The sequence below is a fragment of the Pieris brassicae genome, chromosome 3 (assembly GCF_905147105.1).
Source record: "Pieris brassicae chromosome 3, ilPieBrab1.1, whole genome shotgun sequence".
NCBI lineage: Eukaryota > Metazoa > Arthropoda > Insecta > Lepidoptera > Pieridae > Pieris > Pieris brassicae.
In genome coordinates, this window is record NC_059667.1 from 9670519 (window position 1) to 9697341 (window position 26823).

Sequence of the window (26823 nt, forward strand, 5' to 3'; positions counted from 1 at the left end):
TACTCTTTTTGTAAACAATTGGAAGTCGTATCTTCCAGGGAAGATCCCCACCGGGAGTCGATTCCACATTTCGCAAAAAAAAAATCGAGTAAAGCGGACCATGGAAGACTTCCAGCCATCAAGGTTATACGGATTAAATTTTGAGTTAAAACGAATTTAAACTAGATAGGAGAGAACAACACCAACTCTTCAGAGGACACTCTACAGTATACTTAACTAAAGGATTGGAAGTGCTTAATACGATCTCCGACATAGACGTTAAATGTTCTATCAGTTAATAATAATTACATAATTTATAGTTTTAATATGTTAAATGAAGCGTTGTTAGCATTGCTACTGCACGTAGCACCTTATACAGATAGTCTTTAACAGTAACCGAAAGAGCTGGTCCAAAAGGTAAAAGGTCTGCCCATGTACAGACCAATATAGAAATGTGCCAACGGGATTGGAAAAAATTGGACAGTGACGGCAAATATAAACAGATGACGGAAACAGTTGTAGGCCTTCTCCCAGACAGCGGCCGCTTATCATGATTCCATTCGTTTATTTAACTTTTATTTAGTGAAAATAGTTATACCCTATAGTTTTACTGATTCGATTCTTTTTGAAATCGATTTTATCGATTTATTTTTGGGCGCTTTTATTTATTATGTATGATGTAGATTCTATATTAATAATTTCGTCCAGGGGTACAGTAGACTCGATTGAAACCTTATATGAATAACAACGCAAAAAAAAAATATTGATTTTGAGTCGACAACATATATCCGCAAAATTCGAATTATGGAGAATTTCGTTAAATTCCCTGACCTGTGGCACTGACAAGACAAACATAAACAAACCGCTGTCGCCATCTTTGGTAAACATTCAGTGAATCATAGAAAACATAATACCTACTCATCGTCAGTCTTGGACGTTTCGCAAAAATATTGATTTTGGATATTGAAACTTATTTAATTATTTTTTTCTAAGAAAAAAGTTATTTTTACAATTTAATAGTAATTCAAGTAAATTAAATAAACTAATATTGATATTGATATTGAGATTGGCCGATTACGATAACAACCATAGAAAAAAGAATACTAACCATAACCATAAAAGTTGAAGTTTTAGTTCAAATCTTGCTTGCTACATATATAGTTGTCTGTGGTTCAAATGTCATTTAGTTTCGCATGCCGATTTGTTGTCATCGCAACAAGACGCCCGTGTTAATCACTGCATTTTTCGTTCGCTTATAGTATTTATATTCCTTAGTATTGATTTACTTGTGAATTCCTAAGTTTGGTTGAGTTGAGCTTTTCATTCCTCCCTTCATTACTGTAAAAATGCCAAAAGGAAAGGTGCTTAAAGGACAAACAAGAGAGTTTGTGTTGCGACTTCGTGGTTACTTTGAAAAGGAGAGTCGTAATGGCGGACCTCTTTTACCAGTGACTCAAGTTCGAGACCGCGTTGCAGCAGCATTGGGTATTAGTGCTCCAACAGTGGCAAAAATAACAAAAGAAGCCTTCGGCAGCAGTGGCTTGGAACAGAACAAGCCGTCTACACCTAAGAAAAAACGTCAGCCTTTTAAAGTGACAGCAGTTGACAGTTTTGACGCTGATGCTATTCGTCGTCATATTTACGACTATTACCACAGAAAAGAGATTCCAACTTTGAAAAAACTAGTACAATCTTTACGAAACAGTGGTTTGTTCCGTGGTAAAAAATCTTCTTTGGCAAAGCTATTGAAAAAGATTGGATTCTTATACAAAAAATGTGACAAAAGAAAAATTTTAATGGAACGCAATGATATTGCTTTGAATCGATGCGACTTTTTAAGAAAAGCGAAAAAAATTGAAGACTGGTCGAATGTTGGTTTTACTGATAAAACTTGGCTCAATGCGAATCATACGGTGACAAAAACTTGGACTGACGACACTGCTGGCTCCACTTCCGCAGTGCCAATAGGAAAAGGCGAACGACTCATTATTTGCCATGCAGGAACCCTAAAAGGATTTGTGCCAGATGCTCTTTTAGCTTTCAAATCCCAGAAAACAGGAGACTACCACGAGGAGATGAATTCAGAAGTGTACGAAAAGTGGTTCAGAGAAATGCTTACATCACTCGAAGAGCCATCAATAATATTTATTAACAATGCACCTTATCACTCTCGTCAAATTAATAAAACGCCAACGCAGGCTAACAGAAAACACGAAATAATAAACTGGCTCCGTGACAATGGCGAAGAGGTGGACACTCGTCCACTTCTTCGTCACTACTAAAAGTAGAGTTACTAAAAATATTAAAAAGAAAGAAGCAGCCAAACGATACGTAATAGACGAAATGGCTGCAGAGCATGGGCATACCGTTGTCAGAATTCCCCCATATCACTGCCAATATAATGCAGTAGAACTCATCTGGGCACAAGTTAAAGGACATGCTGCGAGGAACAACCCAAGTCCCCCTTTCACCGCAACAAAAATGCTGGATTTATTAATAAAAGCGTGCGAAAGTGTGACGCCTGAAAACTGGGCGAGTGTAGTGGAGAAAACAAAAAACCTGATAATGTCGGATTGGGATCGAGATGTTGCATTTGACAATATAACTATACAGGAATTAGTCATTAATGTCACTGAGAACTCGAGCGATGATGATTCGAGTTCAGATGGAGAAGAATCAGACGATGTTTAAAAAATAAATTGTGAACACAGTACCTATTTTAGTTGTTTTACTTATTTCAGTTTTGTAGTATTACCCTTAAAATTCATGTGGATGTGTTCATTAGTTCATGTTTTATTTACCCTCAAACGATTGAGAATGAAATCAAAGGCACCCTGTAGTATAAAGGCTTCAACTGAACCAACTTCTGTAAGTTTAAACCATTATTTTAGATTTATAAACAGCGAAAAACTTTGATTCCATCACTAGGTACGGTAGATTACAACGTAATTATTTCATTGCATAAACAAAATAATTTATGAAATCGAATTATTTCGAACGATTTCTATAGTCTATGGTCATTCCTTACGAATGGCACATCACTAAGTGGGCGGTGACCGTCCATGAAGTAGGTTTTCATGAAAGTCCAGGTTTTCTCTGTAGTACATTTTACAGAATATTATTGTGAAACTTCATGTGCATGACCTGTCAAAAGTTAAATAAACGAATCATTATAGAGCTCTATTAATATATTTTTTTATGTCAATAACATGTGGATGTATAAAGCTTATTATTATTATAGCATAACTTTAACTTTTCAAACTCAATTACGTACACTTATGAACGTCAACAGAAAATATATTAAATTGATTCTAAATTTACATTTACTCAAGTCAAGGACGTAAAGCGGGCAAGGAGAACTGACAAAAAACTCTCCGCCACTCTTTTAAATCGCCAAGTTTTGAGTCATACAAAATGTAAGGCTGAGCCATAAATATTTGAATTGGAGCAAATCAATCCCAAGGATTAGAATCAGTTAAGTAATCGTAAAATTTATAAAAATCTTCATTGATTAATTTACGTTTAACGAGAGTTTGTTGTAACGACTACAATTTTCATATGAGAAGTGGTTTTTCCTGGTTGTTCTTACGCTTAGATTTGTTCTGTTTTGAGTATGATACTGGCTTCAAAGAGTACATCAATTAAATATTATTTATTAATAAATAAATGTTTAACAATTCTTTAATAAACGCAACATCACAATAAGCTTAAATTATTTAAACAATGTAGGAAACAAAATTATAATAAGTATAAGCTAAACAAACACAATACATACGCGAAACCTATACTGAACGCGCTAACAAATTATTCCGACGGCTAAGGATGGAGTCAGTGGGTAGATTGGTCATGGATCATTAACGATGGAGGAACGCCTTTATGGAGTATCAATAAACACCTTCACTTTGAACATAGTATCAATAATATCATTACCGATAAAATCATACCGTTCAGTCTAAAAATTACATTACATTATCAGCTGTAACCTTAAAATAAAAGTAATTTGAATTTTACAAATAATACTAAACAGCTGATATCATCCGCCATCTTGTCAACAAGTTTATTTTTAAATTTTGATATTTGACATCAGTAAAAACTTTTCGTTTATCGATAAGTTTGATGGTACATGGATGTATTTAGTTTAGAACAGCAGAAATAATATATCAAAGAAGAGTGTCAAATTTTTGACACTCGCAATTTGCGTTTCTCGTGATGGGCGTATATCTTAAATTAATGACCAGAAATAAACATCTAATAAAAGTTCTTAAAATAATATTTTTTTAAACACTATACAAATTAAATCTTATAACTAACTTTAGCAGAGAGCTTCTAACATTCCGATACATTTAAGATATATACATATGTATATATTTGTTGTGCTGATCTTGAAAAATTTTATAATATTGAAAACGATTTTAAAATATAAAACGAAAGACAAAATGCCGCGTTGGTCTGTCACCCATACTTCGACCTTACCAGGCACCATCTTGCATGTTCCAGCATACGTTATCAGAGCGCGCCTGCATTGCATGGATTGGAAACAAGATTGCTGTTACAAATTTTGGCCAATCACAGATACTCGATACGATGCGTCGTGTAGTTTGACGAATTACTACGAACGAAAGCAAAATTTTCTCTTTCGTTTTAGATTCTCTCTCATTATGTAAATATAAGAAATAGGTGCAGATAACAATATTTCATCAATTATATTTTTTAAAAGTACATAAATACATTACTATTATTTAAAATATGGCATACAGTTAAATGTTTAATAACACTTATATTATTACTTATTTTAGAACAACATACTTGATTTCTATATAAAATATATAATACATAGTAAATATGAAAACTTATCTCAAACACCATACGGACCATATTTGGAGCTCGAGACCAATCCAGTATGTATGGAAAAGCTATTGTTATGAGGGTACAATCAAATTTATCAAGCAATAAAAAAAATGCATAAAATTGTTGACATACATTTTTAATTCAATTGGGTATTAAAAATCGAGTAATGCCGGTTTTGTGTCTCTCGCGCATTTTATCAGCGAATGCATAAGTTTGACGAATCCAGTGTCCTTCGGCTTCTCAAGACCTCGGAGCAACCTATTCTTCATCACGGCCACAAACTCTCGGTTGCTTAGTTGTCCGTCCACTGTTATATATCAGTTTCGTTAGAACTAAATATAAAAATTGCATAATTGTGCTCCTGTGTAATTGTGTATTTAACATTTATTTATTTAAGCAATAAACAAATAACATAAATTATTAGGGATGCAACGAGCGGCCTTATCGCTGACAAGCGATATTATCAATTCAGGCAAAGAGAAACTAAAGAAGTAGACAAAGTAAGGATAAAGAGCAAAAAGTGAGAAAAAGTAAGAATGAAGATCAAAAAGTGAGAAAATTAAGAATAAAGATCAAAAAGTGAGAAAATTAAGAATAAAGATCAAAAAGTGAGAAAATTAAGAATAAAGATCAAAAAGTGAGAAAATTAGGAATAAAGATCAAAAAGTGAGAAAATTAAGGAAAAAGTAGAGATGCCATGCCGTTTCTCCTCCCGATGTTTTCGTGCACGAGCGAGTCTTAAATGTGCGCAGAAAGTTAATTGGTTCCGGGGTTCGAACCTCAGGCATAAGAGTAGCACGCTGTCAGTAAAAGAAAACATTCTAGAGGAAGAAAAAGCTTAATTAAACTCACTATTCTCATCAAAGATGGTGAAGACCACATTAATGACGTGAGGGTCTAAGTCCACGTGAGCCACGGTGTTGGCGACATGTCGGAGCGTCGGCTGATCGATGGACGCGCCCGCTATGTGATAGAACGTAAGTGCTGTGTCCACGTCGTTGATGTTGTTCAGGAGGTGGAAGAACTTTAAGTAGTCGTCCTTTGTTATTCCGACGCCGTGGTCGCGGAAGCTGAGATTATATAGGTTATGAATAATATTCAAAAGGAGACTGTAACTACCACGAAACAGAAAATTACAGATATGTCAAATATTTATGGAATGATGAACGAAAGGGAAGAGTAGAACAGATAAAATAAAGAACATTAAGAAGTATAACTAATGTAGCAGATATCGGAAGGAAAATAAATTTATTTTGAGTTTAAAGTGGAAATGGGCGGAGCACATGGTAACAAAAAAATGGAAAAGAAAAAAGAAGACAATTTAGAAAGTGGATAAATTAAGGAAACAGCGGGAATGCAGGCAAAATTGCCGGAATTTGGAAGAGGTCTTGCTAAAAAAGGGCAGAGATACCAAGGAATGAACAGCGTTACATAGACCATAGTTTCATTCCCACAAACATGGTTGAGTACGATGGTTGGCTCACACGTCATGCCATGACAACAGGAGTCGCGTCCGGAGACTGGACTGCGAGGTTTCCGTTCAGTTTTGTAATTTTATACAAATAAAGAGCGGACCGTATCTCCCTCGTTTCTGGTTTCTTTTATCTATATTTGCCATCACATTTTGTATGATGATTTTTTTACTCTGTCTTCTTTGCCGATGAGTAGGGATGTCTACCTATACAAATTTAATAACGTTGAATCAGTGATACCTGTATCTTATATCTCTTATATTCCATAATTGACAATTTGTTTTAAATATTAGGTCCTTACATATGAAATTGGCGTTTTGTATGGAACGAACAAAAAGTCGAATATTTTTAAATATAATATATTTAATTAATTAAAGTATGAACCATTGTTTTCTATGCACTTTTGCCATCTCATAGGTAGTTCATTGATCCCTTTATTAAAAAAGCCAGTCGGACGGGAATCAATAAAATCTGTGAAGGCGATTTGGACTGCCCCATCAGAGTTAAATTTTTTCCCTTGCAAGAAGAAGAAGAAGTCCAAATTACGAAAAAAATGGTAATCTGTTGGAGCAAGGTCCGGGGAGTATGGAGGATATTTTAGACATTCCAATTAAAGCTCCTCTAATTTGGTAGCCGTCTGTTGTGCAGTGTGTGGTCTAGCGTTGTCGTGAAGTAGCAGTGGCGTGGAGCGATTGACCAGCCTAGGCTGTTTAGCCGCTAGCTTTTCCATCATGGTTTGCAATTGCTGATAATAAACATCAGCCGTAATAGTCTGGCCAGATTTGAGAAAACTGCAATGAACAATACCGGCACTAGTCCACCAAACGCTTACAAGTAACTTTTTTGGGGTTAATTTTCGCTTGGGGCAGGATTTGGCTGGCTGGCCAGGATCCAACAATTGCGCTGAGCGCTTCCGATTATCGTAAAGAATCCATTTTTAATCACAGGTAATGATTCGGTTTAAAATACCTTCATTATTGTGCCGGTTCAGTAATGTAATGCAGCAGTCGACGCGCGTTTGCCGGTTTGCTTCAGTCAATTCGTAAGGTACCCACTTTTCAAGCTTTTTAATCTTCCCAATTTGCTTCAAGTGAATTAAATCAGTTTTATCACTAATACCGCAGCCTGCAGCTAACTCGGACGTGGTTTGCGATGGTCCACTTCCACAATAGCCTTCAATACTTCATTATCAACTTGTGTCTCAGGCCGTCCACGGGGCTTGTTCTGCAGGTCGAAATTTCCAGAACGAAAACTTTGGATACAAAAACGAACTGTGTTTTCTTTTGCAACATGACCGCCATACACATCATTCACCCTTCGAGTCGTTTCCGCAGCACTAGTGCCGCGGCGGAACTCGTACTCGTAAATAATGCGATACTTTAAGTTTTCCATTTTGTAAAATGAGTGACGCAAACAGAAAAAAACAAATGAATGACGGTTATCGAAGCACAAATACACGAGTAAATAGCTGTACAAATTTGAATTTGAAATTCCTAACCAAAGAGGAGGTATTTGAGGTCAAAGTCAAAGTACGACAAAACGCCAATTTCATATGTATAAGGACCTAATAAATGTATTAAAATGTACACTTTCATCATTATGGCGCATCTGAATACTGTGATGTGCTATAAGTACGAGCCAAAAGTCCCTTAACAAGTATAATCTAAGTAAAAGCATAAAAACTTTATTTATTTATACTATTTATTCACACTTCGTTAAAATTATAGAATATCAAAATATTACAAAATATTTTCGATTTTCCTTGATTTAGTGTAAACACGAATTGCACTCTAAATAAAGCTTCTATATCTTTTAGAAGTTTCAATTTTGATGTCAGCCAGTGAGTGAGAAATTTGATAAGTTATAATTGAAACAAAACACTTTTTTACCGGATTGAAGCTATGTATTATTATAAATCCGTCATCTTTTAGTCGATACCAAATCCGGGGAAATAAATACAGATAATATAACTTTCTCTACAGCTGTGATACTTTTGATATTCAACACCTTTTGTCTTCAGTCACCGTGACCACGCCCGCTGTAAAGCACGCGAAACGTCGGAAAAATTTAAAATTAAAATTATGTAAATAATTATAAGTTTATAATAATAATACATAGCTTCAATCCGTTTAAAAAGTGTTTTCTTTCAATGTGTAAAAGCTGTGTTAACAAAAGTTATAATTCTTAAAACTACTGGTTAAAATTGAATGAAATTTAAAGATACCGTGTTTATACAATCCCTGCTTACAATACGAAGTTGTAGGAGGTCGCAAATGGCTTGAAGGGCTTCGATAAAAGGATTTTAAGATTAAATTGAATAAAAAGTAACAATTTTCTACTTGGGCTTATATTAGTCTAATAAAACAATCACCGACGAATCTTCAAAATCGATATTTTTACAAAAATAATTTGTAAACTTACGCTTTCTTAACACGTTTCAGCATCCTGGCTTTCTTCTTAGCGGGATATCCGGCATAGGCCAGCAACAGCTCCGCGAAATCTGCTTCCGTTATGCGGCCGTTTTCATCTGTAACATATTTGGGTTCACCTAATGAAACTGTCATTTATTACACATGCCACAAAGTCCTGGATATCTCAAAATATATTGAACCGATTTCTATGAAACTTGTACTGTTTCCTAAGCTGGGTTTCCTTATCCAAAATCTCGATATGATATTTGCTTTTCGACAAATTTGTGAACAAACATACACTAACTTTGGAAGCCTAATGATATTAAAATATCCAATTCTAACAATATCGCATCCAGGTCAACCTCCTTTATGACGTTGGTTAAAATAGATAGTTTGCGATAGAAATGAAAGTGAAAAAAAATGTGTCCGTGTACTAGTGTACACACATAAGAAGTGAAACTTCTTTTTGACCTTACTTTTCGACAAATGTTCTACTATATGCAACTGTACAGAAATTAGATAAAGTTTAACAAAAAGCTTTTATTATCCTACATGAATACAAATAATACAATTATTTCATTTTACCTTATTACTACTAAGATTATTACAGAATTTCAGAAGTTTCACTTCAAATAATACCTGGTTGCTTCCTTTGAAACTCCAGAGAGAGTATTTCCTTTTGCAACTGATGTTGGAAGTCCAAAAACTTTTCAATCGTCAATTTCTCATTGAGCTTCGGTCCAAAAAAGTAGGTGGTTAATGCTGAATTTATACCCTGAAATTTGTGATGGTAGTGGGTAGAGCGGTATTAGACGAACGACGTGACACAGTATTTTACAAAAGTATTACAGATAAAAAGCCATCTTGAAAAGGTAGTGTTGCGAACTTAATTTATATTACATTGTCTATTACAGACCAACTCAACACACAAGAACGTGAAGTTTATATAAAAAATAAGATAAAATCCCCCTTTTAAGTACCCCTCTATAATTATTAATCAATCCTGAGCTAAAGTAAACAGACAAATTAATAAATAAATCAGTGGCGCTACAACCTTCTTTAGGTCTAGGCCTCATCTGTTTTATGATCATTTGTCAATGTAATAGGCAAGTATTTGATCAACCTTCTCTGCCTGACACACGCCGTCGACTTTTTCTTCACCGAGTGAATGTCAAATGCGCACATAGAAAGTCCATTAGTGCACAGCTGGGCATCGAACCAACAACCTCAGCGATATCAGTCGCACGCAAGCCACTATGCCAACACTGCTCAGTTACCTAACATTATAACATTGTTTTATAATTAATACGATACAACACAGTAAGTTATCAAATAAATGTTGTGTTAATATTTATATGGACCCACGGGAAAAGCCTTCCGAGGCTATAATTTGTTAAAACTCCCCCAAGTAAATATTTACGATTGAAATCGTATACATGTCTTTTTATAATGTAGTAAGCTGTTTTAACCCAGTGCTTTTAACGTGCGACTCTCAACCCTGAGATCGTAGGTAGAAACTTTCCCGCTTTGCACAATAGACTTTCTATGAGCGAGTTTTAAATCGAAAGGTGAAGGATAACATCGTATGGAAATCGAAATGCCTTAGACACAGAAGTCGCCAGCGTGTGTCGGGCTGATCGCCTACTGGACTATTAAGAACTAAAAGGTTGTACATCTGCTAGCTTTTACCTTAACTAATTTGGATTCAGAATTTGTAAATATCCACTAACAAACACAATTTTATAACAATATCAAGGTAAATAAGTCTTCCTCCCAGGCAGGAGTCATAATCCTATTGTATATACGCCCTTGCCCTGCTATATAACAATAATAAATATGTACTGAAATAATAACAAAAATCACCTATTCGCGTGACTTGAGAGTTCTTATTTTAAAGCTCACCTTAAAAGTGTTGCCAGTATTTGCATGGTCGCGATGCCGTGATCCAATGCTGCTCTGCTGTCGAATGAGGGCAGCCACCTTCTCAAACTCCTCGCAGTCTACATCGCCATCACCGTTTAGATCAAACATACGAAATGCGATTTCAAAATGGCGGCGGGACGCTGAAAATTTCAATTTCGTCTTTTGAAGTATTGAAAAAAATACTTATGAAGTTTAGTTATGTGGCTGACCATTTTCCATAACTTGCCCCGCAATGAGACAACCATGTCTCAGATTCAGCCCAGTCTATAAAGAAAGATCCCAAAGGATGCAGCTTCAGAAGTCTGCAAGGGTTGTAAGGCCCTTATTTTCTAAATGAATTAAATCGCCCTATAATTTAAAAATAATAGCACAGATAAAAAATAAACTTTTGTTATAAAATATGACAATTAGACAGGTGAATTTAGTTAGAGACTACTAGATGATAAATTGTGCTTCCCAGAAGATATAGATAACATAATAGAAGAAGTATATGACAACTTGGCTTCGTCAAATATCTATGCAATTCTTTCAATAATATAAATTCCATAAAATGCCTATCGTTGTTGTAGCACACTAGAATATGCTTGCACTGTCCGCAATAAACATGAAATATCTTGAAGTATTAGATAACATTAAAAAGTTCTTTTCTTTCGGAAAGTATGGCAGCCATATAGATTCCTGCAAGTACTCTGGTATTGAATATTTGACCTCAAATATTTTTTCTTTGGTTAGGAATATCTAGTTAAAATTTTACAGCTATTTACTGCGTGCGTACTTACGTGCATTTGTTTTTCGGAAACTGTATTTCGATTTATTTTCCCGTTTTAATTTTTTTCTTTATGTCATTCTATTTTGAAAATTGACTCTTAAAGTTACTTGTAAGGTTGGGTGGACTTGTGCTGGGATAACTTTCTTATGCCCGTTTGGTTAGTTTTTTTTATTAAAGGGATCAAAATGCATACACAGCCATGGTATATACTTTCATTAATTAAATATATTCTATTTTAAAAAATCTACTTCTTGTTCTTACCATACAAAATGCCAATTTCATATGACCCAATATATAATTACGAATTATCTTACGATTATTGTTTTGTTTTGTACTTATAAGTTACTTATAATTTAACAGAAAAATTGGTAATAAAGAGTTTAGTAATGTTTTATAGCGCTTGCAAAAAGTAAATACACACAAATTTTGTAAACATTTCTTATATACGAAAGTTTATACAATTACCCTTTTTTACAATTATCTTAAAATAATCATTCTTAGTAACAACATTATATTCAATTTAAATAGAACTTGTGATGCAAAATGACGTTGATACAGACAAAATCATTAATTTCGCTCATGCTCCGTACGCAGCATCCCGATCCCAACAAACGCCGATCATGCGTTCACAGAATTAACAACATAAAAGTGTTTTCATATAATTTGTAAAAATAAATTCCATATGACGCGACAATATGTTCTCGATAAAACGACTCCGTTCGCGGATGAATACAAAAGTGTATTATGGTTTGAGGTGTGGAGCGAAAACTGTGACCTTTCTGTTTTGGGCAACGTTATACGTCGTTGTAATGAAAATGACTCTATTGAAGAGCAATACAAGCCCTCCAGTGAAGGATTCATTGATACTTGACAATTATACTAAGTGGCTAGTAAGTATTTTACGAAATAAGCACAATAAACACAATTGTTGACACAGCCACAGGCACCAAACATTTTAAATTTGTAAAAATTCTCTATTTACCAATTTTTTATTATTATTACTATGTAGGTTAAGAATATTGCAGTATAGTACTTATATATGAATATGTACAACAACTCGTATCACGTATCTATATATTGTTTGGCGAGAAATTACGCAAATTAAATATTGATACTTAAAAGGTATATTTCTTTTTTATAAAAATAGCAATTAGATTTTAAGATGCAATTTTTCTTCAAGTAAACATAACGGCGAATTGACACGATATAAAATAACATTATTTTAGTTACAGGGACCAGTTTTGGGTGACGACGTGGAAGGGGATACCTCCGAGTGGAAAGATCCAGATAACGCAACGCTTATTGAATTAGAAAATAGATCTCTAAGGGTCCAAGAAGCTTGCCGGAAATATTCACTTCAGTCACAGCCTATAAATAGTAAGGAATTCTTCGTGGATCACGCACACAACCTTGTTTGGTGCAATATATTTAAGGCTGCAAGCTCTTCTTGGTTGTACAAGTTTAATATTTTAGGTAAGAGAATATTTCCTTATAAATTTACTCAAAACTTTTGTTAAGTTCAGTGGCGGATGTTGCAGGGATGGATTTGTTTATAACTAACACAAAATTATGGGGTTGCGACGCTGGACTAAAGACTTATTTAAGGATTCTAAAATCTAAGGGACACTTCTGTCACATTTAAAGAATATTCGATAAAATAAGTATTCTATATGTTTTTAGGTGGTTATGAAAAGAAATTTTTATCGCGTAGTCGATATACACCTCTAACATTGGCGCGACGAAAGTTTCCGAGACCCAGTGAAGACGAATTGAGGGACGCAATAAACACGCCTGGCGTAATATCGTTATTAGTAGTGCGAGAACCATTCGTGAGACTTCTCTCCGCCTACAGAGACAAACTGGAGAACATCTCACCGCCATTTTATAGGAAGCTGGCTAGAACAATCGTCACAGAGCATAGAGACGCAGCGTCAAAAATTTTGGGAAACATCAAAAGTTTCGGACCAACATTCTACGAGTTCATCGCTTATTTGATCTCTAAACAGAAGTCAAAAACCATAACCTTCGACGAACATTGGGCGCCTTATTATCAATTCTGCTCTCCTTGCGCTATAAACTTCACTGTCATATCTAAAGTCGAAACACTGTCAATGGACTCTTCGTATGTCATCCAACAACTCGGTCTGGGACACTTATTAAGCCCGCGAGTGAAAGACAGACGCACACGACTTCGCACAGTTATGAATAAATCACGGGATGGAAAAAACACATCTGCACTACTTAGATATTATTTCGGGCAAATTAATAAACAGATGCTCAAAGATTTATTAGACATTTACGGTATTGACTTTTATATGTTCGGTTATGATTCAGATGTTTATAATAAGTATGTAAGAAAATAAACTATATAAATAACTTTTTTTCTTATAAAGCCCGGATCCGGTTCGAAGGACCAAAACAGTTTCTGGCGTTTGAGTCGATAGAAAGACGTACTATAACTAATTAAAAATACTAATAAGTTCCGAATGTGATTAGCCTGTATAAATAATATAGTTGATTGTTAAAGTATTGTTGGGTTATGAAGCCTACTAAATAATTATGCAGGTAAACATTTTCTTTGAAGATAATTTTTGTTATTATCGTCTTTTTATTTAAAAAAAAATCATCACTGAGGTCGTAGGTTTAGAACACCAGCTGTGAACCAATTTACTTTCAACGTATATAGTACTCGCTCGTATGGCAAAGAAACAAATCGTTAGGAGCCTCCCAAAGTCTTCACGTGTGTCAAACCCAAAATGTTGATCACCTACTTGCATATTTGAAAACATATAATCACGAAATAAAGCACTTATTTTTAAATGTGAAGAAAACTTACTTGAAAGCACGGTCAACAGGAAAATGTAGTCACTAAACGTAATTAATCCAGAGGATCCAAGCTTGTAAAATATAGAATCTTCATCAAGGTCCAAGTTCAAACGTTGGCTTATAGTCTGTAAAAGTTTAAACCTATGAATTTCCAAAAAAAAATAATTATATTAAGCCGTCAATACTACGAATTCTGCCATTCATAAAGAGCAAACTACTTCTAATCAGATCAGAAAGTAAAAAGCTTCAGTTTCGCTACCTAAAAAGGCTAAGTGGTGTATTAAGAGAAGCGTTAATTTAAATTCATTTTACTGTAAGTGCATGCTACATTTTTCTAAAGGGACGTTTGACTAGAAGCTTTACAAGGGTTTGGTCCTAGTTCTACGCCTATGGGGAATTGTGCGTAATTGAATAAAAATGAGTAGAAACTGAAGAGGAGGCGATAGAACAGTACCTCACTGATGTTCTGAAAAGACAAGAAATAGGTGAGCTTAAAAGATTGCAGGTGCAATTGGAACTCGTACATCGGTTTACTGTTAACTAAAAAGTGGTTAATAACATTTAATACAACGTGTTGATTTGAGGGTGTAGTGTTTAAATGGCAGGAACAGTGTTTATGTTCTCAAACTTAAGATCGCACGTTCAAATCCTGGACACATACAATTCTTTTTATAAAAGGAGAAGGAACCTGGTGCGAAATATATTACTAGGTCAGTGTTATGTAAGGCACAATGCTGATCACCTTGTCTATAAAGACAATCAACGAATTATATTCTATTCTTCAGCAGGTCGAGTAGTTAATGGTTATTAAGAGTTTACATTGGTTCAATGTTAACTTTCCGTTTTGAGTAGGTGCATCTGTTATATACAATTAATTATCTTAAATACGCGTTGCTTACCTTTGGATCATATCTTCTGTATTGATCAAGACCCAAACCTGTTAAAATATTGTATTATTTTTTAGTTTATGTGATATTGAATTTTATGCCTTAAATAAACTTTACTAGGAAATACAAATTTATCATGCACTTGTGAGCTCATAAGATCACGTTTATTACCATCAGGTTGTTTAACTCCAGGCGTCATAGAACGTAGAAAATCATCCGGTGTCATGAAGACCTCATGTTGATCATGATGTTGAGCTTGGAGAGTGGCAAAATAACGAAATACCTTGTCCGGAGTGGAATAGTGACGCATACGATTCTCGTATTCAATTATCTTTAAGAGCAGCGTCCAGAAAGTAAAATTTACTAAATTAACTTAACCATAAAGATTTAATAATTTTCAGTGTTGTCATTGATCTAACCATTTTCACTTATTTCTCATTTCACAATTGAAGTACTTCACGAATTGTAATTTTTAGGACATCACAAAAAAATATTTTAACACCTGAATCACTCAGATATTTACAATGTAAGATATTAATCAAAACCGTTTACGACGGAACAACTTAGAACAACTTACCGGTTATATTGACCAAAATCAAAGGTCCCGGCTGAGTTCTAATGTATTAGGCATTTTATAACAACGTCATCAGCTGTTACGAGTATCGATTTTACGACCAAATATGAGTAGTCCCTTCCACCTCATTATAACAGATTTTAAGAGTTTTATAATTAGAATGTCTGTTACTTTTTTTTAAACATAACCAGAAAAAGAAATAATTAAATATATAAACATAAAAAACAAACAAAAATAAAAGATACCATCAGGTTGTTTCATTCCAGGAGTTATAGCTCTCAGGAAGTCGTCAGGTGTCATGTACACTTCTGTGTTATCGCCATATGTAAGTTTAACAGTTGCAAAATATCGAAATATTTTGTCAGGCGTTGAGTAGGACCTCATTCTGTTTTCATATTCAATAATCTTTGAAATAAAACAAAAACATAAGAATTGAATTAGGGAACAAACGAATCTCACAAATAAAAAAAAAAGCTTCTAAAAAAATTAGGGTTGCTTTCATTATAATACCTTTCTGTCTCTAAATCCAATTTTTTCTTTCCTAAATCGCTTTTTCCTTGTCTCCATCTCACTTTCTGATTCACCCTCAGACTCTGCTACTTGTTCAGCAGCAATAATTGATGGAAAAATATTATATTGTGACCTACAAAATAAAACATTTTTCTAAGAGTGCAAAGTGGTGGCTCATCTGATGTTAATTGACACAGCCCATGGACACTCAAACAGTGCCAAAAGGCTCAAATTGGTAAACCTTCAGTGATTATCAATAAGGAACCCAGGTTGCAGGTTCTGACATCCAGCATGTTGTATATACATTATAATGAGAAATGTATGTTTATGCTACATTATTACATCTATGTCAACCATCAGCCATATAAAAATTTGAACTTCAGTTACTAATCTCTTGATTGCTAGACAGTAAGACTTTAAATATATGTGCATTTTTACTTAATTTTACATAAAAATAACTTACCATGTTTTATAAATTGTAAAAGTACTGACTCCAAATAATAAAGAAAATAATAAAAACTTATTTTTCTTAATTTGATCTTCGTGGGTCTTACATTCGGACCTTGTTGTACCAAGCCCTTGTTGATTATAAATATTTCTTACTAACGGAAGTATTATTCCTCTTGATGTGTTATTAAAGGATTTCAACGGTCCCATAGGAATTTTCAAAAATATTGAATACATTTTGTGAAAAATGTGGATGTATTTTTAGAATTAAGTTTAACGTCTTCCCTTGTCCCTCGTATTCTAAATATAACGATATTTTCATAACATTTTTGCTTTAAATTTATGTAAAGTAAAACAATAACGTTACTAATAAAAAAATATGAAATCACGTATTATTGTTAGGAAATTTACACTGTAACACTGAATTTAACACTGTAGGACATCTGTCAAAAAGACGGAAGTCAATAATAGATGACAGCTAATTAAAATGTAAAGATAAATATGATGATTCTACGGAGAATGTATAGTAATTTACTCATTTTCATATTATGTCGTTAATTTTTTTCAGTTTTTATTGATATGTAATTTTTTATCTGAGCTTACTATTTTAGTTAAAATTAACGTATTATAGTTGAAAGACACAGTGTCACGATACAAACCGTCAAACTTGTCATTTTGATTTAATCTGTTAATTCAGTTTTGCTTATGTCATCTGTACCCTCGCTCACTCAGTCCATCTGTGGGAGAGGAAAAGCTAGAATTTATTGGAAAAAGTATGATTGAGAATTAATTTGAAGTTATTTAAAATTTACTGTGGTATTACTATTAATTAGATTATTTAGGGTAACCGTATAAATAAAAGAATCTCGAAAATTCCATTTTCCGCTTACTGATAATTTTGCCAATGTGTAAGTGTTAACATTTCATTTTATACGTAATAGAAAGGTGCGTGTTATGTAACCTTGAATCACGGGACCCTGTGTATTGATCCTGATATTTAAAGATATATTTGAGGTATGTATTCAATCTTCTACCTATCAAATGTCAATAGTTTCGCGTAATTTCTACGAGTGCAGTGTTAAATGCACTTAACATCGGCGACAATATGATTAAGGGTTTTATCTATGTTATCAGCACCAAAATAATAATTATTACAGTTTAAATGCAATGCAATTTTGATAAGCCTTTAAGGAAAATGGCTATAGTGATAGCACTACTATTCAATTTTTTTTAGAATAACATAACCTTGAAAATTTGAAAAAATTGTGTAATGGTATTAGGAAAACTCACAACTAGCGTAATGAACTTATGGAATTTTTTTTTTTGACACAAATTATATAATAGTCAGATAAGGATAAGTGTCAATTTCTAAATAGCTTTATTATTTAAAGTATCATGAATATTAAGCTAAGACTTGCACTTTCACACTTGCATTTTCAGAAAAAATGCAATAACATAATTATCCATTAAGATATGTACTTTTGTAACAATTAAGTGAAATATATTAATAATGAACATCTTTATTCTGAAAAATAAATTCAATTTAAATATATGTTTCATTGCAATGTTGCCAAAACTATTATGTGTTTACCCTACATTATCCATTAAAAAAAATTGTTTTTATTATGTCCAGATAAAAATGGTATGAACTTGAATGTAGGCATATTTTATTTATCTTGTCAAGGTGCCAGATTCTATGACATTGTAACCAATGTTTTGGCCCACTTACGCCTATTTCGTTTGTAACTATATTATTTGCTGAATTGAGAGATTTTACTTTACACCATATAATGTATATGCATTAATTTTTAATATTTGTTTATGCACATTTAAGACCTAAAGTACGATCACACTGTCAAAATGCATCGAGCAAGAGTAATTCTTCAAGCTTCAAGTAAAATCGGCAACTCTGAAAGATTTGCATCATGGCTTATCAAAAAACCACAGGTAATTAAATTAAATTTTATATATTTTAATTTTACAATATTTGCTCTTACAGCCTATGAGCCAAATCATGCAAATAAAGAAAAAAGCATCATTAGAGGCTAACAATGTTTTTAAACATGTATATACATAAATCTATATTAAAGCTGGTTAATATTATTAGTCAGAAATCAATTTTTATTATATTATATAATAAAGATTGGTTTTGAGTGGGCCTGTAGATGCTTTTAATCTAATGAACATGAAAAATACACTTAAAACGCAAAATTGAGTGTAACACATCAAAAGCTCATTCAGCTTTAATTATTACTTTAAGTGTAATTTTAAGATTATTAGAAATCTTTAACACAACAAGACTGCTTGCTTACTGTCCTCATGACATTGTTGTTAGTGATAAGAGATATCTGATAAAAAATTAACATTGACCCATCATGGCAAATTTTTGTATGAATTTTTTCTGTTATTACTTATGCCTTGTTGTATAGGCAAGAAGTTTCCCCTTGTTCAAATGAATAAGTATATTCATTAAATCTTGTAGCACTTTTAACATATACTTTTAATAATACCAAATCTTAAAATTTGTTAATTTAAACAGGCTGCAGCTATGACAGTAAATGCCACCAGGCTAAAAAGTTCAACTGCAGCGGAGCCTTTCCTCAATGGATCCAGTTCGGCATATGTAGAGACTATGTACAACAACTGGCTTACGGATCCTAATTCTGTACACGCTGTAAGTATTTATTTTGAATTTGCATTGCATAGAATAATTATTTATGTATTTTGTATTTTTCTATATTGTGACAGCGATTGTGAACTAAATTTCAGTTTGGGTTTGAAGCTATTGGGCTAGACACATAAGGTTTTCTGTCTTGCAAGAGATAACAAATGTTTAATCTGTTTTTAAATAGTATAAATTGTGACTATAGTTAGTACACATATGAGGAAGGTTCAAGACCCAGTAGCTCACGGCAGGGTATGCGTAAAAGATAACATTAAAATCAATATTGCGCAATGGCGCTTATTGTGTAACACTGCCGTCGCCTGTGGCACGCCTCCTATTTTTATCTACGATGCGAAGTGTTACGATAATTTGCAAAGGCTTTTGAAATGGATCTGTGAAGTTCGTGAATGTCAATAAACAATAATATGAAGTGAGTTTGTGGACTCACGGTCCACTTTCAATGGTAGAGAGCTTATGTATGGATGAAATACTAAAATTACGTAAAAGACCATTCAGATTAAATTTGTTGGAGACGCAATACACTGCAGCATTTGATAAGTTCAGATTGGCCCACTGAACCTCGGAATACAGAGGACCTCCCCTTACGGGTCTTGCACAAGTCTTAGGTTAAGCCTTTATATAATAGTAAACCATTGTTTTGATAATAAAGAACGAGTACGTAACGTAATACGCAAATAATTTACAAAAAATATATTTTGTCGGTTCAGTTTTTGTTCAAGGTTAAGAAATTTTATTTTACATACATACCTACAATTTATATCATTTTAAAAATTAGGAAAACCTAGCAAAGAAAAACCTCAAGATTCTTAAAGAATCTATCTGTGCCAGGCTCATAAAACTTATCTATAAAGAAATCCGCTACGGAACATAAGGTTTGATGTCAAAGGATTATTTTATTATAAAATCACATGGTTTCAATGTCAAAGAAGATCATGAATTGTTAATTTACAAGCAAGTTCTATCCGGCTTAATCTTGTAACAATTCAGCGTAATCTGTATACATCTGTAATTTGCTAAACGATAACACAAACTGAGCAGTCACGATAAATGAAAATTCCTACTAGAATTGAGCAATCATTCATACAAGTTAATGAACTTTGGCTATACAATTTTAAAATTATAATTGTCCTATCTATGTCTTTAGTCGAGCATCGTGGTCAGCTAGGAAATATCTGGAATGGCCAATCTGTTTCCACCGGTTTCCGTCCAGTGCCACTCATATGACAGCGTATAGTTTTGAGGACGATAAGTTGACACTTGCTCGGTAAATGTGGTTGGTGAACGGCCACGTGGTCTTTCGCCTTCTGTGTTACCAATCGCGATCAGTTTCTCCAAGTTCTAATATGATGTAATAACCTGTCGGTATATGGTAGACAGGCGAATCTCTATGCGGATGTTTAAATAAAAAGGACCTACTAAATAAATAGTTATTATTTACTAAGAAATAGTTTCCCCCTGAACCATGAGGTTGTAAATATATTTTTTAATATTCATGGTTACCCATAAACTACAGGAATAAGATGAGTCTAATTATTACGATTAATAGTCAATGTATATGGGGGTTTGACGTTCCTTATAATCTGACAGATGAATTAGAATGTCAAAATTTTATTGGATTTGTCATACATCATACGTAGGGCTAAGTCTCGACATAGTCTTTCCAGTGGAGTATGCCAAGGCTATTTGTTGGCAGTAAAATTTATTTTGGGGGGAGGTGAGAGATATAAAGAAATAATTGTATTTCATAGAGTAGATTCTTTAGATTATTGATCTATTATGTGTTAACTGATGATTTATTTAATTTGTTCGTTAGTCTGTGGAAAAGACTCTAGTATTGGCTTTTGTTAGAAAATTTTGCATTGTAAATGAAATAGGATAAAATGATAGTTTTCAAGTGAAATAACAATCTCTAAATTTTGTTACTTAAAATACATATTTCAGCAAGACATTTGAGTTTAATTCGTCATATGTGCCTATATAGAGATTTTTTACCGTTCATAGGACTAGATATATAAATTAATAAATATGTTTAGATTGATCACGATTTTAGAATCAATTATATATCTAACGTAACAACTAATTATATAAACATTATACATGGCGTCAGATGGATTTAGAGTAATATGTTTACTATAGTACATATTATGTTTATTGACTTCTTGATACGTCAAAATAAACAAAAAATTACTGTTATTTGTACAAAACGTGTTTCAAATAAACTGTAGGCCGCGTATGCTTGATCGCGCTACACTCAAAAATCACTAAACGTAGTTTTGTACGGTTTCACCAATAGATATAGATTTCTGAGGAAGCCATCATCATCAGCCTCTTCATTTGGCCCATTTCTGGACGTAGGCCTGCTTCTTTTTCTCCAGCAAGCACCTGGTTTCCCGTATGGGAGCCAACTTCCTTGACGATGCCATCAGTCCACCTAATAGGTGGGCAGCCGCGTGGTATTATGTTCTGCAGAGCTCCATTCAAGAAGCTTGCCTGACCGCTATTTGGCCTGCCCACCGACACATAGATGTTACGACTCGTTTCGTACGAGATCGCGAAGGGAGATGCCAAGGATTTAACTCTCCATCGCCCTCTGTGCTACTCTCAGGCTGTCCGCTGTGTGGTGTGAGCGTTATAGTTTCGGCTCCATAAATAAGACAGGCATGATGCAGAATAAGAGGAAGTATGAGGATGACAAACGATTATTGTTGCTGAGGTCGCAGAAAATCTCCACGCGGGCGTGCGAAGCTAGTATGTAATGTCAAAGGTTATCAATTTATAGGGATTAAAGTCCACAAGCCTATCATATTATTATCATCATCGATGAGGGCTTTCCTATGTCTAGGAGTCTAATGTGACCTTTGGACTCGTGTTATCGAAATATCGTTGGGTCGTGTATTACGACGTGTTATGTCTAGTTGCTGCTATCCGAGTCCAATGCATCATAAAGCCGCTATCTTATAATAAAGTCGTCAAAATGTATGCAGTTTAGTGATATTGTTTAATATGTTTGTCTTTTACATATAAACATATGTAATGTTTTAAATTTTAAATTTTTTAAAATGTATTTTTTATTTAATTATATATTAACCAAGTAATAGTATCTGGTCACTTACAACATATCGATGTCCCTGTGGGGACTGACATCTGAATGAATTAATTAGTCACCGTGACCACGCACGCTGTAAAGCACGCGGAACGTCGGAAGAAATTTAAAATTATGTAAAATAATTATAAGTTTATAATTACTTAGCTTCAATCCGGTAAAAAAGTGTTTTCTTTAAATGTGTAAAAGCTATGTTAACAAAAGACAAATACTATGTGAATGATTAGTTCTCTAAGTTTGAAATTTTTGAATAAATTAAAATAAACAATGTCTTGGTTTATATTTTTTTCTCTTGGTCGAATTAGATGAAAAAGAGTATAGACAAAAAAAACAGGTTTACTTATATCAAAAAAATACTATACTTAAGTAATAACCTACATTTATTTTTGATATAAATGGTTATAATAATTGTCAATCTAATCACTAGTCATGGGACGCATTCTTCCGCAACGCGACAAATGGTGCCCAACCTGGCGTCGCCTATACACCGCCGCCAAATCTCGCGCCTTATACGAAAAACGAAGTGCCGCTGACGTCGCTCGTCCCAGCTGCCGGTGGGATGCCTTCCATTGCTTCCGGTAAGATACAGACATCTCATTTTACTACTTAATGACATTGTACAGTCCAACCTATAAGTGACAATAAGCGAGAATACTCTATTATTGAGAGTATTTATTTATTAAAGTTAAACACATAGTACTAAATCTACGGTTTATGTTACAAACTCTTTTATCTAAAATGTATGAGAATTTAGGTAAAGATTATATATAAAAAATAAATCAATGGCGCTACAACCTTTTTAGGTCTGGGCCTCAGATTTCTGTATCTGTTTCATGATCATTTGTGAATCGATTGTCGACTTTTTGGGTCTTAAGGCAAGCCGGTTTCCTCTTGATGTTTTCTTTCACCGTTCGAGCTAATGTTTAATGCGCACATAGAAAGAAAATCCATTGGTGCACACCCGGGGATCGAACCTACGACCTCGGGGATGAGAGTCGCACTTTGAAGCCACTAGGCCAACACTGCTTTAAAGATTATGTATATTATTATTGTAAGTTTAGGTTACAATAAACATATAATAAAAAATATCTGAAATTTTTGTTAAGCAGAAAAAATATTACCACCAAAACAGCGGAATTAGGTATCGAGATAAGCACTTAACAATGCTTTCCTTAAAACCGATCAGCCCACTACCCGTCGTTTTGCCCCCCCTAAAACCTCCATAAGTGAGAAACATCCAGTCCAGGTACCTGGACACTCACTCATCAGTTAGCGCGTACGTAATACTTGAACGGCTCCCTTCTGCCTTTCATATTAAAACTGATTTCGCTATATCAGTTGCCTAGACCGGCGATTTTATTATTTATTTACACTTCGTTGCAGCGTCACGCAATTTTTGGAGATTCTTGAAACCCCCTCCATGAAACGCACCGTAACGTTTTCTGTATCCAATAGTAAAACGTTTCGTGACCACCTCCAGTGACTCTTTTTACCTAAAACTTTCCATTATGTGGTGTAAAGTACTGGAAGGTCGAAATTCTGCCCCGCATCGTAACGTTTTACAAGAGGAAAAAATTCGTTACGTAATACTCAAACGCTACCTAATACAGTACAATTAAAATAATTAAATATAACGGCTCTTAACGCTTTCGAGCGTTCTCTCGATCTTTTTCAGGCGGTTGCTTGGTGAGAGAAAAAATAAATTAGACGTCGACATGTCAAGTTACAAATGTCAAACATCGTATTTTGTTTTAGGCTCCCCCATCAACGAAAAGATCATTGATGACCATTTAGCAGTTCAAGCCATCATTAGAAGTTACCAGGTGAAGAATGTTTTTTTATTGTGTTTATTATAATTTGCATACCTCGCCCTTTTAGCGTTATACACTTCTTTCTTTATAACGTCTTTATAACGAAAATATATTGCTTTAATTGTAATGTATTGAGACTCAAATCTACGTTTATTGTTGATGAACTCAATTGCCAAAGAGCAACACAAATTAGCCAATAATACAGCTATAAATAGTCTAAAACAAAATTAATAAAAAATACATTTCAAAGTTTGCTCCCTGTAACACACTGCATACATGTGAGCAAATTAAAATGACGTGTCTAATGTATTGAAAGACATTTAATATTTTTTTGGATCAGTTGTAATTCATAAATCGTAATATCGCGATTTTATTTCATTAACGAATGTAAACGCCAACTGATTACATTTACACTTGACGTTGACGTTTCTAGTATCAGAACGTCGTCCGTAGTAGTTGTAATTTATTCGAGTTTATGTTAAATAATTACAGATTAGTTTAGATAAATTACTAGTTATTGTGGTTTTCTTTGCATTTTTTTCGTTATAAAGACTATTTTTTACAAAGCCTTTAACACTTAAACGTGAATACACTAGCAACAGGGGTATGTGGTTCTGTAGGTTTCTGGATGTAAACAAACTGGTCTTCAATGATATAAGACGTGATATATGTGGTATTTATTGGCACAGAACGCCCAATTTGATTGACACGATCTTTTGACGAGTGCTATTTTGAGTGAAAGTTTTGAAATTACAATGAAAATAATTACTTGTTTTTGATGGTTCTGAGAGGCTTTCGTAGACTTTATAAAATTTCCCTTTTCATCACAGTATAAACGCAATAAGATAGAAAGAGACGAATGGGTCATCACACTCGATTTGAATGAAGTATTTTTCCATTATCATATGAGGTCATTTACGAGTTTAATAGAAACGAGTTTCTTTCAGATGTCAAATTAAGTAGAGTTCTATAAAAAACCCCGATTTTATCAAACCAAGTATTATTTTATCAATTGTTTCTTTACTAAGGATTCGTCTAAATTAAAGTTACCTAGAACCTAGTGTGATCGTGTAATTTGGTCGTGTCATGAGAGGAGCATGATTCTTGTGTTAGCAGCTATTACGTTATTATTGAAAAACTAGAATTTTGTTATGGACCTAAAATTTGACAAAGACTGCTACTCTTATTGAGGTTGATATTACATTCATAAGAACAGACGTGTGCGTTCCACTTTTGAATTCATCTTTGTTTAGTAATGTTTCTTGTATGTCCAAATGTTTAACCTATCTGTTAATTCTGGGATCCCTAGTTACTAAAGAACTCTACCCTCCCTTTAATTGACGTTTATCACCCACCCAACCTCTTAAAAGTTGTCAGAACATTGATCTTGTCCAAACTTTGTGAGTCACGTTGGCATCAGAATCATGCTCAGGGCTAATTTAAATGGGGGGTGACAGGCTCGCGGCCACCTAGCTGCCGATCTGGACCCGCTGGGCATCACCTCGGCTAACCTGCCCCAACTGGGCATGCGCGCGTCGAGTTCGGAGCTCATCATGAGGAAATATTTCAATTTTGGTAGGATTTGCGGTTGGAAGCAATCACTTGTATCTTACTACAATACTCAGAGAAGGCATGCGCTTATGGTACTTTAAAAAAATGACATGCAATGTTAAATCATCTTAACTTTATTGGCTTAAAAATTAAATGCATTTGTATTTTTTCTAAATACTTTAGAATCGAACAAGGGAAAACAAATTGGTACTAGAATTTATTCACATCGATTTTCAGATTCAAAATTTAAATGTAGTTCTCTCGTGCTAAAGCGTTTTATATTGCCTCTATGGATATTTTAGTATGTTGGTCGTGTCGCTTTCGTTATTCGTGCTGATATTATTACATACATATCGGAGTTTGTAACTGATAAGACATGCCCGAGAATCGTTACATCTCGATTTGTTCTTGTTCTCGTTGTTCTTTAATCTTTCATATTTATACCGATGGACCTTGAATGGTGTGGTATGAAAACAATATTTTATCAATTGTTGGATATTTTATGTCCGGCTTCTCAATAAAGAAATATATTTTTATATTGTACTTTGTACTTGTCAGATTTATCACCAGCTTTCAATGTATCATTTCCGTCTGGAATCTTCTGTCCACATTCATATCAGAGTATTTGATAAAATTCTCAATTATTGTTCGGTCATAGAATTATCTGATAAATTTGGTTAATTTTATTATTCAGTTACAAATGCCGATTTTTCAAAATGTCTTTTTATTGAGTGATTGGTTTCAATCAATATTAAGCTATTTATAAGCTTTCACGCAACAGCTTGTAAAACGTTTTGCATGTATGTGATAATATTAGCATTTTGTTGAAGCATTTCTTTTGCTGTAGCTTCGTTTTGAATGTCTACTATGTAGCGAATTTGAGATTTAGAATGTTAGGCGACTTAATTTTTTGGTGGGTAGTTCAACTATGACGGTACAAAACAAGAGAGAATAATTTATTTTATTTTTTTGCTTAAATTACTCGTTTATGGTAATATATTCAGTATATAACTTATTGAGGTATGG

General features: G+C 33.9%; 3 protein-coding genes across 10 annotated transcripts in view; 2 read left to right on the forward strand and 1 right to left on the reverse strand.

Moving 5' to 3' along the window:
* Positions 1-3616: 3616 nt before the first annotated feature.
* LOC123707083 (calcium uptake protein 1 homolog, mitochondrial-like) lies at positions 3617-17078 on the reverse strand. Of its 4 annotated transcripts, none has more exons than XM_045656866.1 (11): positions 16663-17078; positions 16200-16332; positions 15287-15446; positions 15128-15165; positions 14683-14694; positions 14239-14353; positions 10613-10773; positions 9350-9485; positions 8721-8826; positions 5680-5897; positions 3617-5134 (listed from the first exon to the last, which is right to left on the reverse strand). In XM_045656866.1, exons 1-11 carry the CDS (start codon positions 16881-16883, stop codon positions 4980-4982), a joined length of 1455 nt encoding a protein of 484 aa, XP_045512822.1. In that variant the 5' UTR covers positions 16884-17078; the 3' UTR covers positions 3617-4979. The 4 variants fall into 4 exon arrangements, with proteins under 4 accessions (XP_045512822.1, XP_045512821.1, XP_045512824.1 ...); XM_045656865.1 differs by lacking the exon at positions 15287-15446 and adding an exon at positions 15935-16094; XM_045656868.1 differs by lacking the exon at positions 14683-14694.
* LOC123707084 (carbohydrate sulfotransferase 11-like) lies at positions 12029-13864 on the forward strand. The gene is made up of 3 exons (XM_045656869.1): positions 12029-12292; positions 12629-12875; positions 13083-13864. The coding sequence occupies exons 1-3, from the start codon at positions 12098-12100 to the stop codon at positions 13763-13765; spliced, it is 1125 nt and encodes a 374-aa protein (XP_045512825.1). The 5' UTR covers positions 12029-12097; the 3' UTR covers positions 13766-13864.
* Positions 17079-17361: 283 nt separating the features above from the next.
* The window catches only part of LOC123707522 (2-oxoglutarate dehydrogenase-like, mitochondrial), a 31981-nt gene continuing 22519 nt past the window's right edge, over positions 17362-26823 (forward strand). For 4 of the 5 annotated variants that reach the window (XM_045657620.1, XM_045657624.1, XM_045657623.1 and 1 more), the window contains exons 1-5: positions 17362-17660; positions 18481-18593; positions 19186-19320; positions 22863-23013; positions 24191-24258. In XM_045657620.1, coding sequence (XP_045513576.1) covers positions 18507-18593; positions 19186-19320; positions 22863-23013; positions 24191-24258 — 441 coding nt within the window. In that variant the 5' untranslated portion in view covers positions 17362-17660; positions 18481-18506. Of the gene's footprint in view, positions 17661-18480; positions 18594-19185; positions 19321-22862; positions 23014-24190; positions 24259-25703; positions 25822-26823 lie in introns of all 5 variants that reach the window. The other variant, XM_045657622.1, reaches the window with a different exon arrangement.